Here is a 14,825-nt window from a genome sequence, read left to right on the forward strand (position 1 = left end):
TTAAGAGCATGCATTTAAACTTCCAAGCCTGTAGGGAGTTTGAGATGATCTTTTGTTACCAATTTCTGACAGACATGGATGTGCTCTTATTAGGATACTGATTTTTTTTTTTTTTCAGTCAATTTCTGGTTCATATTATACTGTGTCACTGAACCTCCTTCCACTCACTGGGCAGGGTACCAGCTCTGCTGCCTCTTAGCCTTCCTATACTTGGAATATATTACCCCCCAACCCCTCGCTTGCAAGACTTCACTCTGTGTCAATCTGATTCTGGCCCTTCTCTCAGTTCTCAGCCTATGTGCCACTGCCCCGGGGAGCCAAAGCCATCCCTGGCACCCTTTACCGTGTCCCGTGGCACCCTTTACTTCTCTCATGCACCACACTGCATCAGTACTCGTTTTCTCTGACTTGCGCAAGAATCCGCGCTCCATGAGAGCAGGCCCAGGTCTGTCCTAGTCACTGCCATTTCGCCAGCATTGGCCTGGGTGTGGAACGAATGTTTGTTGAGTCCATAAGTAAGGGAAGGTTCCTTTTCCTGGGCATCTCGCAGGTCCTCATCAGCATGGTGTACCTGCCCGAGGCCATGCCCGCCTCCTTCCAAGCCATCTACACCCCAGTGGAGTCAGCAGGCACTGAAGCCCAGATCAAGCACCTGGCTCGGCTCATGGCCACACAGATGACAGCTGCAGGACTGGGGCCAGGTGAGTGTCACATGGAGCTGACCAGGGCCAGGGGTTGGCACTGTGGCCACTGGGTTCTCCTTAGTGGAAGAGCACCTCTTTGTAGTGCTGCAAATGGAAAATCATGCGCTCTTAGGTGTAAATAGTTACAGGTCCCATAGATACAGTGACCACTCAATAGTTTCAGGCCCTGGGCTTTGAAATCCAGCAGACTTGGGTTTGAGGTCTGAGTTGAACTAGACTCCCTCAGCCACTTAATAGCTGTGTGTCTTTGGTCAAGTTACTTAACCTCTCTGAGCCCCAGGTGGTTTCCCATTCTAACAGTACTATTGAGGTATAAATTATGTACAGTGAAACACACAGCTCTTAAGTATACACTTTAGTGAATTTTCACAAAGTGAACACACCAGTGTAGCTACCAGCCAGATGGAGAAGGACTGTTACCAGCACTCTGGAAAATTCTTTCTTGCTCCTTTCCAGTTGACGCTCAAAGCATCCCCTGTCCAGAGACAACCACTGTTCTGACTTCTGTCTCCACAGATTAGTTTTTTCTAGTTTTGAACTTCTTATAAATGGAATCATAGAGTCTGGCTTATTTTGCTCAGCATAAGGTTTTGTTTTGTTTATAAATTTATTTATTTATTTATTTGTGGCTGTGTTGGGTCTTCGTTGCTCTGCGGTGGCTTCTCTTGTTACAGAGCACGGGCTGTAGGTGCACAGGCTTCAGTAGTTGTGGCACGCAGGCTTCAGTAGTTGTGGCTTGCGGGCTCTAGAGTGCAGGCTCAGTAGTTGTGGCGCACGGGCTTAGTTGCTCCGTGGCGTGTAGGATCTTCCCGGATGAGGGATCAAACCCGTGTCCCCTGCATTGGCAGGCGGACTCTTATTAACCACTGCGCCACCAGGGAAGTCCCATCAGCGTAAGTTTTTGAGGTTCATCCATGTTGCTGTGTGAACCAACAGTTTATTTTTTATTGCTCAGTAGTCTTCATTATGTGAATGGGCCACCGTTTGTTTATCCACACTCCTCTGTTGATGGACCTGTGGATTGTTTATAGTTTTTGGCCATTGTGAATAAAGCTGCTGCGAACATTTGTGTATAGGTGTTTTGATGCACATGTGCCCTCATTTATCTTGAGTTTATACCAAGCAGTGGAATTGTTGAGTCGTGAGTTTGGGTATGTTCAGTGCTATTCGAAACTGCTCATCAGCTTTCCAAAGTGGCAATACCATTTACTACTCCCACCGGCAGTGAGTGGACATTTCTAGTTTGAGTCTCCGTTGTTGTATTGCAAAATGGGGATGAAGAAGGTACCTGCTCCAGAACGGCATTTTGCAGATTTAAATGAGTTTTGTGTGTACAAGGCTTAGAGTAGAGCCTGTTTCACAGGAGGTCCTTGGGTGGAAGCGGGTGGGTCTGACATGCCAAGAGCCCATTTGCTGCCTCCCCCTCAGGTGTGGAGCAGACCAAGCAGTGCAAGGAGGAGCCCAAGGAGGAGAAGGTGGTGAAGCCAGAGAGTGTCCTGATCAAGCGGCGCCTGTCAGCTCAGGGTCAGGCCATCTCAGTAGTGGGCTCCCTGAGCTCCATGTCCACTCTGGAGGAGGAAGCGCCCCAGGCCAAGAGGAGGCCAGAGCCCATCATCCCTGTCACGCAGCCCCGGTGAGTCCCCTTGCAGGTGCTGGTGCAGGACTAGAGGCCTGGTTCTTGGTGTGTGTGTGACAGACAAAGACATATACACAGAGATCGGTCTGGATGAGGGTCTGTCTGATTCCAGGGTCAATGCCCTAACCACTAAGGCTTAGCTGTTGTTTTCTTTTAGAAAAAACACCCCTTACTTATATCTAAAATTGGGATGGGATGATAGTATCTCTCTCTAAGGATGAGGGAGAACTAAATGAGTTCACAATTATGGTTAGATGATTAAATCAGATAACTCTTGGGGTGGACAGGGATCATGATGTAGAAAGCGCTGAGCATGATCCTAGCGCGTAGGGAGAGCTGCTGGTTGCTGCCGTCATCGTCCTCATCATTACCTGCCTGAAAGACCACAGAATCCAGCCAGTCCCTGCCCTGTCCCCAGCCAAGGCTTGCTAACAAGGCCCTGCCTGATCTGCTGCCCCTCCAAGCTCTCCATTCCCCTTCCTCCCTCCTCCAGTCACACCAGCCTCTTGGTATTTCTTGAACAGCCAAGCAGGTTCCCACTTGAAGGCCTTTGCACCTCCTGTTCCCTCTGTCTGGAAAGCTCATCCTCCAGATATTTGTGGATCTTATTCCCTCGTTTCATTCAGATCTCCAGTCACACGTTGCTTGCTCCTTATAGAGGCCTTCCCTGAGATGCTGTTTACAAAACCAAAAGAGCATCCTCTTCCTTCCCGTTATCCTGCGCCCTGCCGTGCCTCAGAGTCACAGGGGAGTTGGAGAGACAGTGTGGGGGGTGTCTTTGTATGTATGGCCTGGGGTGGGCCTGGGATCCAGAAAGGATGTTCCGAGTCACTGTGTCCCTGTCCCTACTCTCCCATGTAGGCTGGCAGGTGCCGGCGGGCGCAAGAAAATCTTCCGTCTGAGTGATGTGCTGAAGCCCCTGACCGACGCCCAGGTTGAGGCCATGAAGCTGGGCGCTGTGAAGCGGATCCTGCGGGCTGAGAAGGCCGTGGCCTGCAGCGGTGCAGCCCAGGTGTGCCTCTGTACCCCCCAGCCCATCCTTCCAGTCCCTCTCTCCAAGAGTCTACCTCACATCCCAGCAGAGAGACAGGCCCCGGGGTCAACCTCCCTGGCTCCAGATTCCAGCTCTGCCATTCACTGGCCACTTCTCCAAGCCTTACTCTGTCGTCCCATAAAACGAAGAGATAGCAGCTCCACACAAGTGACAAGGAGGAGGAAACGTGTGGACACGCATGCGCTCTCACTCAGCACAGGGCGGCTGCAAGGAAGAGCCCTGCGAGTGCGGGCTGCCATGATGCTCTTTCTTCCTTGTGGTTGACAGTATTCTGGTTCGTTAGCTTCAGAAACACTTACACACCTGCTTTAAATCCTGATTCTGCCACTTCCTGGGATTGTAACCTCAGTCGAGTGACTTTTTCCCTATTTTTTTTAAGTTTATTTTTAATTAACCAAATAGTATATGAACGTATTCTCTCTGTTAAAAAAATATTTCCAGGCCACAGAGGGCCTGTAAGTCTCCTTTGGCCTGCACTGCATGCCATCCCCTCCACAGAGGCAACCAATGTACAAATGAATCCTTCAGGATCTTTTTCTGTGTACCTAAGTATGTAGATATTACTCCTAGAAATTTAGATATTTATATATTTTAGGTACATTTTAGATATTTAGATATATTTTAGATATTTGTAATTTCATATATTTACAATTTAGATATTACTCCTAGAAATTTTAGCGATTACTTCTAGTTTTATTCCGTGATGATTAATTTTTTTCTCCCTTTTCATTTTTTTTTCTTCCATACAAATGAGACCTACCGAGAATAAGGTTCTTCACCTTTCCTTCCTCACTTAACACTGGGTCTGTGCTGGGGGTCCCCGAGGCTGGGCGGGAGTAGTTGCAGGGCACCATCATGGGGTGCCTGGGATTGCCCACCCCCGTGCCAACACAGACCCTTGCTCGCGTCAGGTGCGCATAAAGATCCTGGCCAGCCTGGTGACTCAGTTCGACTCGGGCCTGAAGGCCGAGGTCCTGTCCTTCATCCTGGAAGACGTGCGGGCCCGCCTGGACCTGGCCTTTGCCTGGCTCTACCAGGAGTACAACACCTACCTAGCAGCTGGTGCCGCGGGCACCCTGGACAAGTATGAGGACTGCCTCATCCGCCTGCTCTCCGGCCTTCAGGAGAAGCCAGACCAGAAGGATGGGTGAGGGGGATGTCCCTGCACCCTCCTGTCCCCAAGAGTCCTCCCACCTGTGTCCTGCCTTTTCTTTCTAGTTTCTGACCACTTCTGTCTTCATTGGCACCCGAGTTAGTCCTCCACGCGCCCATCCCAAGTCCCCCTTCTCTCCCCACTCTCCCCACACGCAGACAATGTCACCTCACTATAGGCTCTGGGTCATGCGCCCTGGGCTTGTTTCCCAGCTCTGCTGCTTGCTCTCTGACTGACCTGTGTCACTCACTTCTGGGCCTCCGTTTTCTTGTATGATATAGAATAAATAACAGTGCCTGCTTCAGAGTCTTGTTCTGGAGGTTGACTTCTCGCCATCCCCATCTCTTACCTGAATCAGTTCTGTGGCTTCCTCCTTGTCCTTGACCTCCAGTTTATCATTCTCCACACAGCAGCGCAGGTGACATTTTATAATGTAAATACTGTCTTGTTATTCCCCACTAAAAACCTTCAGTTGTCCTCTAGATAAAATGCAACTTTCTTACTATGTTTTATGAGACCTTGTGTAATCCAATCCCTACCAACTTCTTTAGCCTCCTTTCTTACCTCTCTGCTTTTCCCTGCCCCCAAACTTTAGCCGCACTGGCTGGCCTTCAGTCTTCTGTTCCTCAAACATGATGAGTTCAGGGCTTGGCACTTACTGTTCTCTCTACCTGGAATGCTGTCCCCCTACTCCTTACATGGCTGGCTCTTTCTCATCTGCCAGCATTGACTAAAGTATCATCTCAAAGCAGCCTTTCGTGGTCACCACGTCTAAAATAGCAACACCCTTTCCCAGCCCCCATCATTCCCTCCCATTGCTGTATTAAACAAGCTAGAAATCCCCATTTGACAAAGGGGAGAAAGTGAGTTTCAGAGAGGCAGTCTCTGCCTCACACCTGGCAGCGTTTGAACCCTGCTCTGTTGCCTCCAAAGCTTGTACCCAGGGGGTTGAGCGAGCTCTCTGTGAGGGGGGGGCCCTGCCAGCTGTGAGCTGTGATCAGCAGGACAGGGAAACCAGGGGGCCCCTTCTCTGCAGCCGTTCACTGTCCCTCCCTCTCTGGAAGGATCTTCACCAAGGTTGTACTGGAGGCGCCGCTGATCACTGAGAGTGCCCTGGAGGTGATTCGCAAGTACTGTGAGGATGAGGTGAGGACGGGTGGCAGATCTCCCTGCATCCCCAACATTGTGGTGTGGGCAGGAGCCCTACTTGTTGCAGCCTGTGGCGGGGGGTTCTGTGAGGGACCAGTAGCTTTTGTCTAGGACCATATCTGACTGAAGCAAGGGAGACACCCCAAAGGCACACTGCGGGGGCCTTCAGCTCTGGTTCCCTTCCTTCCTGCTGCAGAGTCGCACCTACCTGGGCATGTCCACTCTTCGAGACCTGATCTTCAAGCGCCCGTCCCGCCAGTTCCAGTACCTGCATGTTCTGCTAGACCTCAGCTCCCATGAGAAGGACAAGGTGATCCCCCGTCGCCCTTTGCTGGGTTACACTCAGTCCTTCCTCTGTCCCAAGTAACCAGCCCAGTCTTTTCCACATTCCCCTGAAAGTTTCTGGGCCTAATGTCCTTCTTGCAACAATTTTTTGGTGGTGGTGGTGGTTTTTCCATTTACGATGGCACAAGGCTGCGTAGAATATACACACACATATACTCACCGCCTCCCAGGAAGGGCAGTCCCATTTTCGCTCTTATTCCACCCATGTTGGTGCGCCCCTCTCAAGGCCTGGTGGTGTGCTGGGACCTGGGGGAGCGCTGACCAGGAGGGGTGCCATTGTGGCCCACACAGTGTGTTCAGTGCCAGGAGTGGAGTAGGGTGTACGGTGGCGGAACCCTGGAGGCTGAGGAAGGGAGGTGGTCTAAGGAAGGCGTCTGGAGGAGGGGTCGTGTGAGCCAAGACCTGAAATATGAGTAGACGGGTGTGCCCTGGACGGAGGGAACAGCGTGTGTGCATGTGTGTGATTGAGAGGGCCCTTGGTCCACCCTGCTCCAGCCTCCTGCCAGCTCCTTTCTGCAGTCTTGTGTCCATTCATTCAGCAGACCCTCACTGCACACCCTGGCTCAGCCCTGTGGTGCTTTGAGGACAAATCACTGCCCCAGACCAGGCCCTGTCCTCATGGCTCCCAGCAGGGGATGTCTGAGTGAAACAGGATACAGCCAGTGACAGGCATGCCAGGCAGTGGGAACCTTTTGTGCCAGGTCTCAAAGCCAAGGAGAACGCTGTTACTTCTGAGGAGCTGAGGAAAACTCCTTGTTGGAGTATAGCAAGCAAGGAAAGAACGATAAGAGATGGGGCTGGGCAGGTAGATGGTGAGGTGGTGCAGGGCCCTGAGGTGGGCCAGGAAGCCTCTCTTCCAAGCCGGTGACCAGTCTTGGGCACAGGTAAGTCAGCCCAGCTGGGCCTCTCTCAGACTTTGGCTTGTTTTCACACTGGTGCTGCCAAGCTCAGAACAACTGTCTTCCCCTCCACCATCTTCCCCCACTCTCTCCTCAGGTGCGTTCCCAGGCCTTGCTATTCATCAAGCGCATGTACGAGAAGGAACAGCTACGAGAGTATGTGGAGAAGTTTGCCCTCAACTACCTACAGCTCTTGGTCCACCCCAACCCGCCATCTGTGCTCTTTGGAGCCGACAAGGACACAGGTTTGGTGCAGGTTCTTCAGAGGTGTATTGAGCACCCACTGTGTCTCAGGCTCTGGGCTGGGTCTTGGGGACAGAGCTGAGCCCTGCACAGCCTGCTAGAGAAGACAGCCAGACAGTAATAACCAGAACGAGCAGGCCTCAGGTGGCGAAACTAGGAGTCTGTGGAAGCCCAGAGGGAGCGCCTGACCCAGTGTGAGGGGTCAGGGAGAGCATCCTGAAGGAGGAGACAGCTGGGCTGAAAGCCAAGGACAAGGAGAGCTAGACACTGATGGCGCTCCAGGAAAGGCCAGGCAGGATCATCGCAGGCCAATTTCCTGAGCAAAGCTCTGGGTCCTCTGGAATTGCAGACAGGGAAACCCGGGCCCCAGGGGAAGGGACCATTAAATTGGAAGGTTCAGGCTGTGGCAGGAAGCACAGGGCCTTCGAGGAGCACAGGAGCCCTGGTGCAGCCTGAGTGCCAGGAAGGCTGCCCAGGAGAGGTACTGGCTATGTGAGACCCAGAGGAGGAGGTACAGAAAGAGGAGTTGGGCAGCAGTGTTCTAGGCATCGGAGCAGCATGTGCAAAGGCTCCAAAGTGGGGGCCCTGGGGGACTGTCAAAAGTAGGGTGTAACCAGAGCACACAACCCCAGAGGCAAGGCCACCCTGAACAGGACCTGGCAGGTGGAGCAAGGTGAGGAGCTGGGGGTTTATCCTGAGGGCATAGGACAGTCGTGGGAGCACTGAGCAGGGGAGGGACAGGGTCAGAACTTGGAAAGATCTCTCACTGCCTTGTGGATTGGCGGTCAGAGGAGACCAGATGGGAATTTAGTGCAGAGACTTCTGAAAGGGGAGCAGTCCTGGTTCCACCCCATTTCCCAGATGATTGGCTTCCTGCCCAAACAATTTGCTTCCCAGGCCCAGCTCCCTTATGTGCCTGTCCCCCAAGAAGAGCCAGATGCTGGGGGTGGGAGGGGAGTGGGGCCGCCCTGATCTTCACCCCCTGCCCTATTAGAGGTGGCAGCGCCCTGGACTGAGGAGACAGTAAAGCAGTGTTTGTACCTCTACCTGGCCCTCCTGCCTCAGAACCACAAGCTGATCCACGAGCTGGCAGCCGTGTATACTGAGGCCATCGCTGACATCAAGAGGACAGTGCTGAGGGTCATCGAACAGCCGGTGAGGCCCCTGAGCCCACCAGGCTCTGCCCACCCATGGGTGGGGCTCAATCCCCAACTCCAGCCCTTCCCCTGGTATATTCTCCTTGTGTGTGCTAAGCACTAAGGGTTGTCACCCCAGGCTGAGCAGCTGTGTCACTTGCGGCTGCTCCACACTTCCATCTGCTCCTGAGAAGACAGCAGGGTAGCCCCGCAGTTAAGAGCCTAGAGTTGGATGGACCTAGGTTCACATTCCGCCTCTCACTTTCTCACTGCGTAAACTTGGCAGCCTTCGGTAAAAATGGGGAAGATAATTCAGTCCTCCAAGCTTGTTGGAGGGATTCCGTGACCTCATGCATGTAAACATCTGTGTCACTTATCATTTACGAGCTGTCCTTCCCCTGCCTTGCTGACAGGAATCTTTAGTTGTCATTGCCTAAGTGCCTCCTGCTCCTCTCTGGAACCCCAGGATCACCCACGAGAGAAGCATCTCAGTTACAGACTGGCCCCTAAAATTCAGAATGTCTGCCGTTCCGATTTGTAGCTAAGTTTGAAACTACTTTTTCATATCTCTGTCCCTGACATTTTATTACTGAGAATTTCCAACATAAACAAAAGGAGAAAGTGTGGTACATTAATTCCCACATACCCACCCCCCAGATTCAACAGTGTCTTTACCTGTAATGTGGGGGTAATAGGCTTGGTGTGAGGAAGAAGCAGATTCTTCTCCCCATTCTCAAGGTGAGCCCACCAGACTCTGAGCTCTTCGAGGGCAAAGACTGGCAGTTCCACTTGGAATTGTAAAGATTTATGGGGCAGAGGAAGGCATGAACCCTTGAAGCCTGGCCCTCCGCTCCCTGTGTTTGGCGTTTGTGGTGGGTTGGGGGGAAGCCTGCAGAAGCAGCAGCAGGTCCGAGCCCTGATCTGAGCACGCAGCCAAGCCAGGGCCCTGGCAGTCACAGAGGTGGGTGGGCAGGGCGCCTACAGAAGCCAGAAAAGTCTTCACCAAGGAATTGAAGGACAGGTTGGGCATTAAAGCTCAGGTTAAGTCAGAGATGGCAGAGAGAAGGCACGGTCTGCCTAGAAGGGCAGCGTGGGTGAAGGCTCAGGAGCTGCAGGAAGCCTGTGTCTGTGTGAGACTGGGTGGAAGAGACAGAGATGCTTCTGCCCAACCCTCCCTCCCCTTCCCCCCACTTCTGTGAACGCTGTCACCAATACTTTTTTCCCCCGTTTTATTGAGATATAATTGACATATAACATTACCTTAGTTTAAGGTATACAACATAGTGATTTGATATATGTATATATGGTGAAATGATTATTACAATAAGTTTGATTTACATCCATCACCTCACAGAATTAACGATTTTTTTCTAATGAGAACTTTTAAGATCTCCTCTCTCTGTCACCACTTCTTACTCCCGAGTCCCAGCATCCACCCTGCCCCCGACACCTGGGCCTCCCCAAGCTCTCACCCTGGGCCCCTCATCATCCTCACATCGCCTAGCCCCTTCCCCGGGCCTTCCCTGTCATCCCTCTCTCTACATCTAGATCCGAGGAATGGGCATGAACTCGCCTGAGCTGCTCCTGCTGGTGGAAAACTGTCCCAAGGGGGCAGAGACACTGGTCACACGTTGTCTGCACAGCCTCACGGACAAAGGTGCCCCCTGGGACCCTACCTTTCATCCTTTTCTTCCATTGCCCAGGTCTTCCCCACTTCCCCTTCCCCGGACCTGGGGATCAGAGCTACTGGGTCCCCAGATGCTTGGCCCTCTTGTGCCTCTCTCCCCATCCTTGGGCCTCAGTTTCTCCATGTGGAAGAGTGTATTGCTAAATGCACTTGAGAAAGCAAGGGGCCAAGGACTTCTGCTCTGAAATGGAGTTGCCCCTCCCTGCGCCTCCCGCACACCCACCACCATTTCTCCTCCTCCTCGGAGCTCACCTTCACCCCACCGCCCCCAACACCTGTGCCTCCTGCTGCTTCTACCTGCAGTCCCACCCTCCCCAGAGCTGGTGAAGCGGGTCCGGGATCTCTACCACAAGCGACTGCCCGACGTCCGCTTCCTCATCCCTGTGCTCAATGGGCTGGAAAAGGTATGGAGCTGGATGCCTCGATGCCCCCACTGACGAGGACGTGGCAGGGCAGGGGCGGGGAGGAGGTAGGCAGGTGCCCATGTCACGCTTGTAAACACATTCTGGGGCTTGTCTGGGTCAATGTCAACTTTGCAAGCCTCTCCCCTCTCTGAGCCTGTTTCTTCCTCTGTCAAGTGAGTATCACAGTGATCCACCCTCCTCGCCTCGCCTGCCCCGCCATACACACAAGATTGTCCTGAGGCCTAAATGTAGCCACAGAAGCAGCACTCTTCCTAGCGTAGGAGGCACCTCCCCTTGAGGATGTGCATCCCCTGCCCATGCTCAGTCTTGTTCCTAACAGGCTATGGGACCTTGGGTGAGCCTCCATCTCCTCCACATGCAGGAGGAATCACTGAGCTGGCCCAGGGGGCTCAGATGGGGGTTGATGAGGCTGGGGCTGAGTCAGGCCCAGTGAGTTGGGAAAGCTCAGCCTTGAGGGACTAGAGGAAGTGAGAGGAGGAAAGCACTGAAGGGGCTTGGTGAGGCCAGAGCTTGCCCCCCACCTCCCCAGGGTGAGCAGTGGGGAGGCTTGTTTGGAGGGGGTGGGCGGGTGTATCTGACCTGCCTCCCCTGCCTTACCCTTATAGAAGGAAGTGATCCAGGCCCTGCCAAAGCTCATCAAACTCAACCCCATAGTGGTGAAGGAGGTCTTCAACCGCCTGCTGGGCACCCAGCACGGTAGGTGATGTGCTCTCCTTCCCACCAGCGGCCAGCTCAGCCCTCGCCCTCATATTGCTCCCCCGTGGCTCCCTGTGCCCCAGCTCCCCCAGGAGACCCCACCTCAGGTGGCAGGAGGAAGGGGTCCTGGAGGTGAGATGCAGAATGCTGGGGGAGGGGTGCCATCTTTAGAGAGGAAGGGGTGGGGGCTCATCTTGCTCTCTGGGGCTACCGTCCAGACTTGGAGACATCTCAACGTCTATCCCAAAGCTCCCAGGTCACCCTCCTGTGATACATGGATGATGGTTTCATCCACAATGGGGACAAAATTGTGGAATTGAGGTCTGACTCTCTATAAGCATCTTGCCTTCTAGGACCCAACTACTCTTCCTCAAACATGAACTCCACTCCTGCCCTTCCTTAGCTCTTGCCTGAACCCCTCCAGCTGTGGGTGAGGGGTCTTTGTTTGACCTGGTCAAAAAGAAAGAAAACTTCCAACCTAGAAAGACTACCAAGTGGCATAGGGTAGATTCCTCACCCCTCACCCCAGTGGCTGGAGCTAAGGAGGGTGGAGGCTGTCTGTTCCACGTGTAATCTGGTGATTTAAAACATACACACAAGAGTGCCTGGGACCCTCAAAACCCCACCAGAAGACTGCCATCTCCCCCAGCCTCCTCCACTGTGGCATTCAGTTCAAGCACTGTTTGCAAGTCTGTTGCCTGCCCCAGCCTTTCCTGTCCAGCAAATTCCCCTCAGTGTCTGTGCTCTGCTGGGCACCTGGGATGAGCTCGTCCTAGCTCTGCCCTCATGGGTGCCCAGCCTGGGGCAAGTGTGGGGGGGAGCAGCCGAATCACACTAGATGTTGCCCTAACGAGGGTAGGAGCCCAGTGCTGGGGAGGAGGAGAGCACAATGAAGGCCTCTGATGATGCCCTCCGGTTGTGAGAGATGGCTTTCCAGCTGCTGTCGCATTCAGGCCCCTCCTTTTGCGTTCTCAGTCTCCTTCTTCCGCTACTTTAGCCCTTTGTACCCCTAATCCCAGAGGGCGCCTGTCTTCATTTGCCGCTCCCCCCAATTTGGGGGACTTGGACCTGTCTCTTAGGCCTCCATACTGTCTCCTCCACCTCCCCGCCACTCCCACCTGCTGCAGGTGAAGGGAACTCAGCCTTGTCCCCCCTGAACCCTGGAGAGCTTCTCATCGCATTGCACAACATCGACTCCTCAAAGTGTGACATGAAGTCCATCATCAAAGGTGAGGCGTTCCCCCCAAACCCCCTTGAGTGGTCTGGCCACTTCGGACCTGGGGAAGAACCCAGTCGCCCACGTGCCCCTGCTGGAATCTGCCAAGTCGGAGATTATGCTGCCTACAGCCCCATCTCAGAGTTCCGGACACCCACCCTCGTTCCTCTCCCTCCCGCCCCGCTTCTGTCTTTCCTTTCTCCCTCCCCCCACCTAAGGAACTGATGAACCCACTGTGCACTGACACAGAGTAGTCCTCAGGAAGGGTGGGGAGCCCCTCCCTCCCAGCACCAGCCTGAGGAACTAAGTAAGCAGAGCCCTTGGCCAAGCTGGGCAGATGTACAGCCGGCAGAGCAGACAGAGTGCACCAGGGCAGTTGTTGGACCAGGAGTCTAGTCTGGCCTCCAATTGAGACCGGAGAGTGTGCCTCCAGGGCAGGGGAGTTGGTGGCAACCTGGTGGGCTCACCACAGTTAGCAGTTTCATAATAGCTGCTGTCACTGTTTACCTAGCACTTACTCTGAGCCAGGCTTTCCTCAGTACCTTACAGGCCTGCCTGCCAGTCCACACCACTCTTTACCTGGGAAGTATGCTGACTTCCGTTTTGTAGACGAAATGGAAGTTCCAGAGAGGTAAGGGCCTCTCTATGTGCTCAGGGCCACATAGAAGCTAAGTGGTATAGTGCAAGAAAAACAGAATCTGAAGTTGGGTGGATCTGAGTTGGAAACCCCGGTCCTGCTGGTTCTTCCTGCAGATGGCATCCTGGGTCCCAGGGCTGCCTCCTGCGGGACAATCTCTCTCCCTCAGCTCTCCCCAGCGCTCCCCTCCACTTCCTCCCTGAAAGAGGTTTCTGGTCCAGAAGCCATGCTTTCCCCCACAGGTGGAAGCCCTTACTGTCCCCTGCTCTTCTCGGCAGACAACTGTCCTTGGCTTCCTCCTCTCTCCTTTAAAAGCGGGGAGGCGCTCTCCCCTCCTTGCCACTTGGTTTCGTGTGTAGCCTGAAGAGCTGCTTCAGTGACCTATTTCCTAGTCTTCCTCAGCAGATCCTCTCAGAAACTTTTAGGTCAAGAGAGGAGCTTATGAAAATTTTAAACACACGCTACAACTGAGAAGGAGCTAAGGCCTCTAGTGGAAGCAGTAAAGTGAAAAGTGTCTCAAAGCTGAGACTCCAGGAGTAGTCTTTTTACACGACCTGGCCCCTTAGATGATCTCTGGAAAGTTACGAGCCCATTCCCAAGGACGGTACCCTCACATGTTTTTATGTACAATTTGAGGGGTTCGGATTATGCTAGTATGACCTGATTCTGGAACTGCAGAGCTGACCCTGGCTGGGTCTGGTGGTTTGGGGGAGGGGGCCTGGTCAAGAGATGCGGTCAGGTGGTAACCGTGTAGGCCCCACCCACCCCTGCCACCTCACTAAAGCCCATTCATGGACCCAGATTTAGTCCCTGATCTTATACATGGGAACCAAGGCCCAGAGAGAAAAAGGGCTTTAGCACAGGTCACACACAAAGCCAGCGACCAGGCCCTGGAGATGTCAGCAAGTCCTGGCCTTTAGAACCCCACATGTTTCTTCCTACAAACCCAGGCCCACACGGAGCCTCTATATTGGTGAGCTCTTAGCAACCCTTCAACTGGTCACCCTACTGGCTGTTCATCCCCAGCATGCAGTCCAGTCAGTTCCCAGAGCACGCTTCTCTGCTCAGGCACCAGTGCTTTTCTCAGTTGCACTAGTAACCCTACTTGACTGTAAGCTCCAGATCCAAAGTCCAGATAAAAAGTCTAGTCCTGTTTTGGGCCCCAGTGGAATCTCAGTGCCTAGCAGTATAAGCAGTCATACCTGGCATTCACTGTCCCCTTAAACCACCCTTTTTCTCTGGTGAGTTTTTCTACAACTGGACCTGTCCAGTGGACTGGTTCAGTGATTAAGAAAACTCACTGAGCACCTCTGCTCAGTCCTTTGCTGGGCAGTGCTGAGGCTACAACAGGGATGGGGACAGTCCTGGCCTTGCCCTGCTGGGGCTCACAGGCCATCCCCAGAGTAACAGTCTAAAATGAACAGGCCTGGGACAGGGGGCCCAGCGCGGCCACTGACTCTCCCTTGTATGGGACGTTAGGGAGGGCTTCCTGGAGGAGGGGACACCTGAGCTGAGACCACAGAAGGATGAATAGGGGTGAGGTAACAGGAGAGAAGATGATCCCAGAGACAGGAAGAACGTTGCAGAGGCCAAGAGAGATGCTAGCGTGGCCTGGTTCTGGAACTGCAGAGCGCACCCTGGCTGGATCTGGCGGTTTGGGGGAGGGGGCTTGGTCAAGAGATGAGGTCAGGCTATAACCGTGTACGCCCCACCCACACAGGGTCTCTCATAGGCCACAGTTCAAGTGTGGACTTGCTCACTTAAGGGCCTGTGGGAGGTACAGGGTCAGGTTGAATTTTTTTTTTTTTTTTTTTGTGGTACGGCGGGCTCTCACCGTTGTGGCCT

At 53.4% G+C, this 14,825-nt stretch overlaps 1 protein-coding gene across 1 annotated transcript in view; it reads left to right on the forward strand.

Annotated features, from left to right (window-relative positions):
* The window catches only part of SYMPK (symplekin scaffold protein), a 34,188-nt gene that overhangs the window by 13,429 nt on the left and 5,934 nt on the right, over nt 1–14,825 (forward strand). The window contains exons 10-21 of the mRNA XM_007458507.1: nt 551–701; nt 2,133–2,337; nt 3,202–3,352; nt 4,306–4,541; nt 5,612–5,693; nt 5,893–6,006; nt 7,038–7,185; nt 8,178–8,338; nt 9,868–9,976; nt 10,310–10,410; nt 11,037–11,127; nt 12,255–12,356. Of these exons, the coding sequence (XP_007458569.1) occupies nt 551–701; nt 2,133–2,337; nt 3,202–3,352; nt 4,306–4,541; nt 5,612–5,693; nt 5,893–6,006; nt 7,038–7,185; nt 8,178–8,338; nt 9,868–9,976; nt 10,310–10,410; nt 11,037–11,127; nt 12,255–12,356 (1,651 nt within the window). The remainder of the gene's footprint in view (nt 1–550; nt 702–2,132; nt 2,338–3,201; nt 3,353–4,305; nt 4,542–5,611; nt 5,694–5,892; nt 6,007–7,037; nt 7,186–8,177; nt 8,339–9,867; nt 9,977–10,309; nt 10,411–11,036; nt 11,128–12,254; nt 12,357–14,825) is intronic.

The sequence above is a fragment of the Lipotes vexillifer genome, unplaced genomic scaffold (assembly GCF_000442215.2).
Source record: "Lipotes vexillifer unplaced genomic scaffold, Lipotes_vexillifer_v1.1 scaffold371, whole genome shotgun sequence".
Taxonomy (NCBI): Eukaryota; Metazoa; Chordata; class Mammalia; order Artiodactyla; family Lipotidae; genus Lipotes; species Lipotes vexillifer.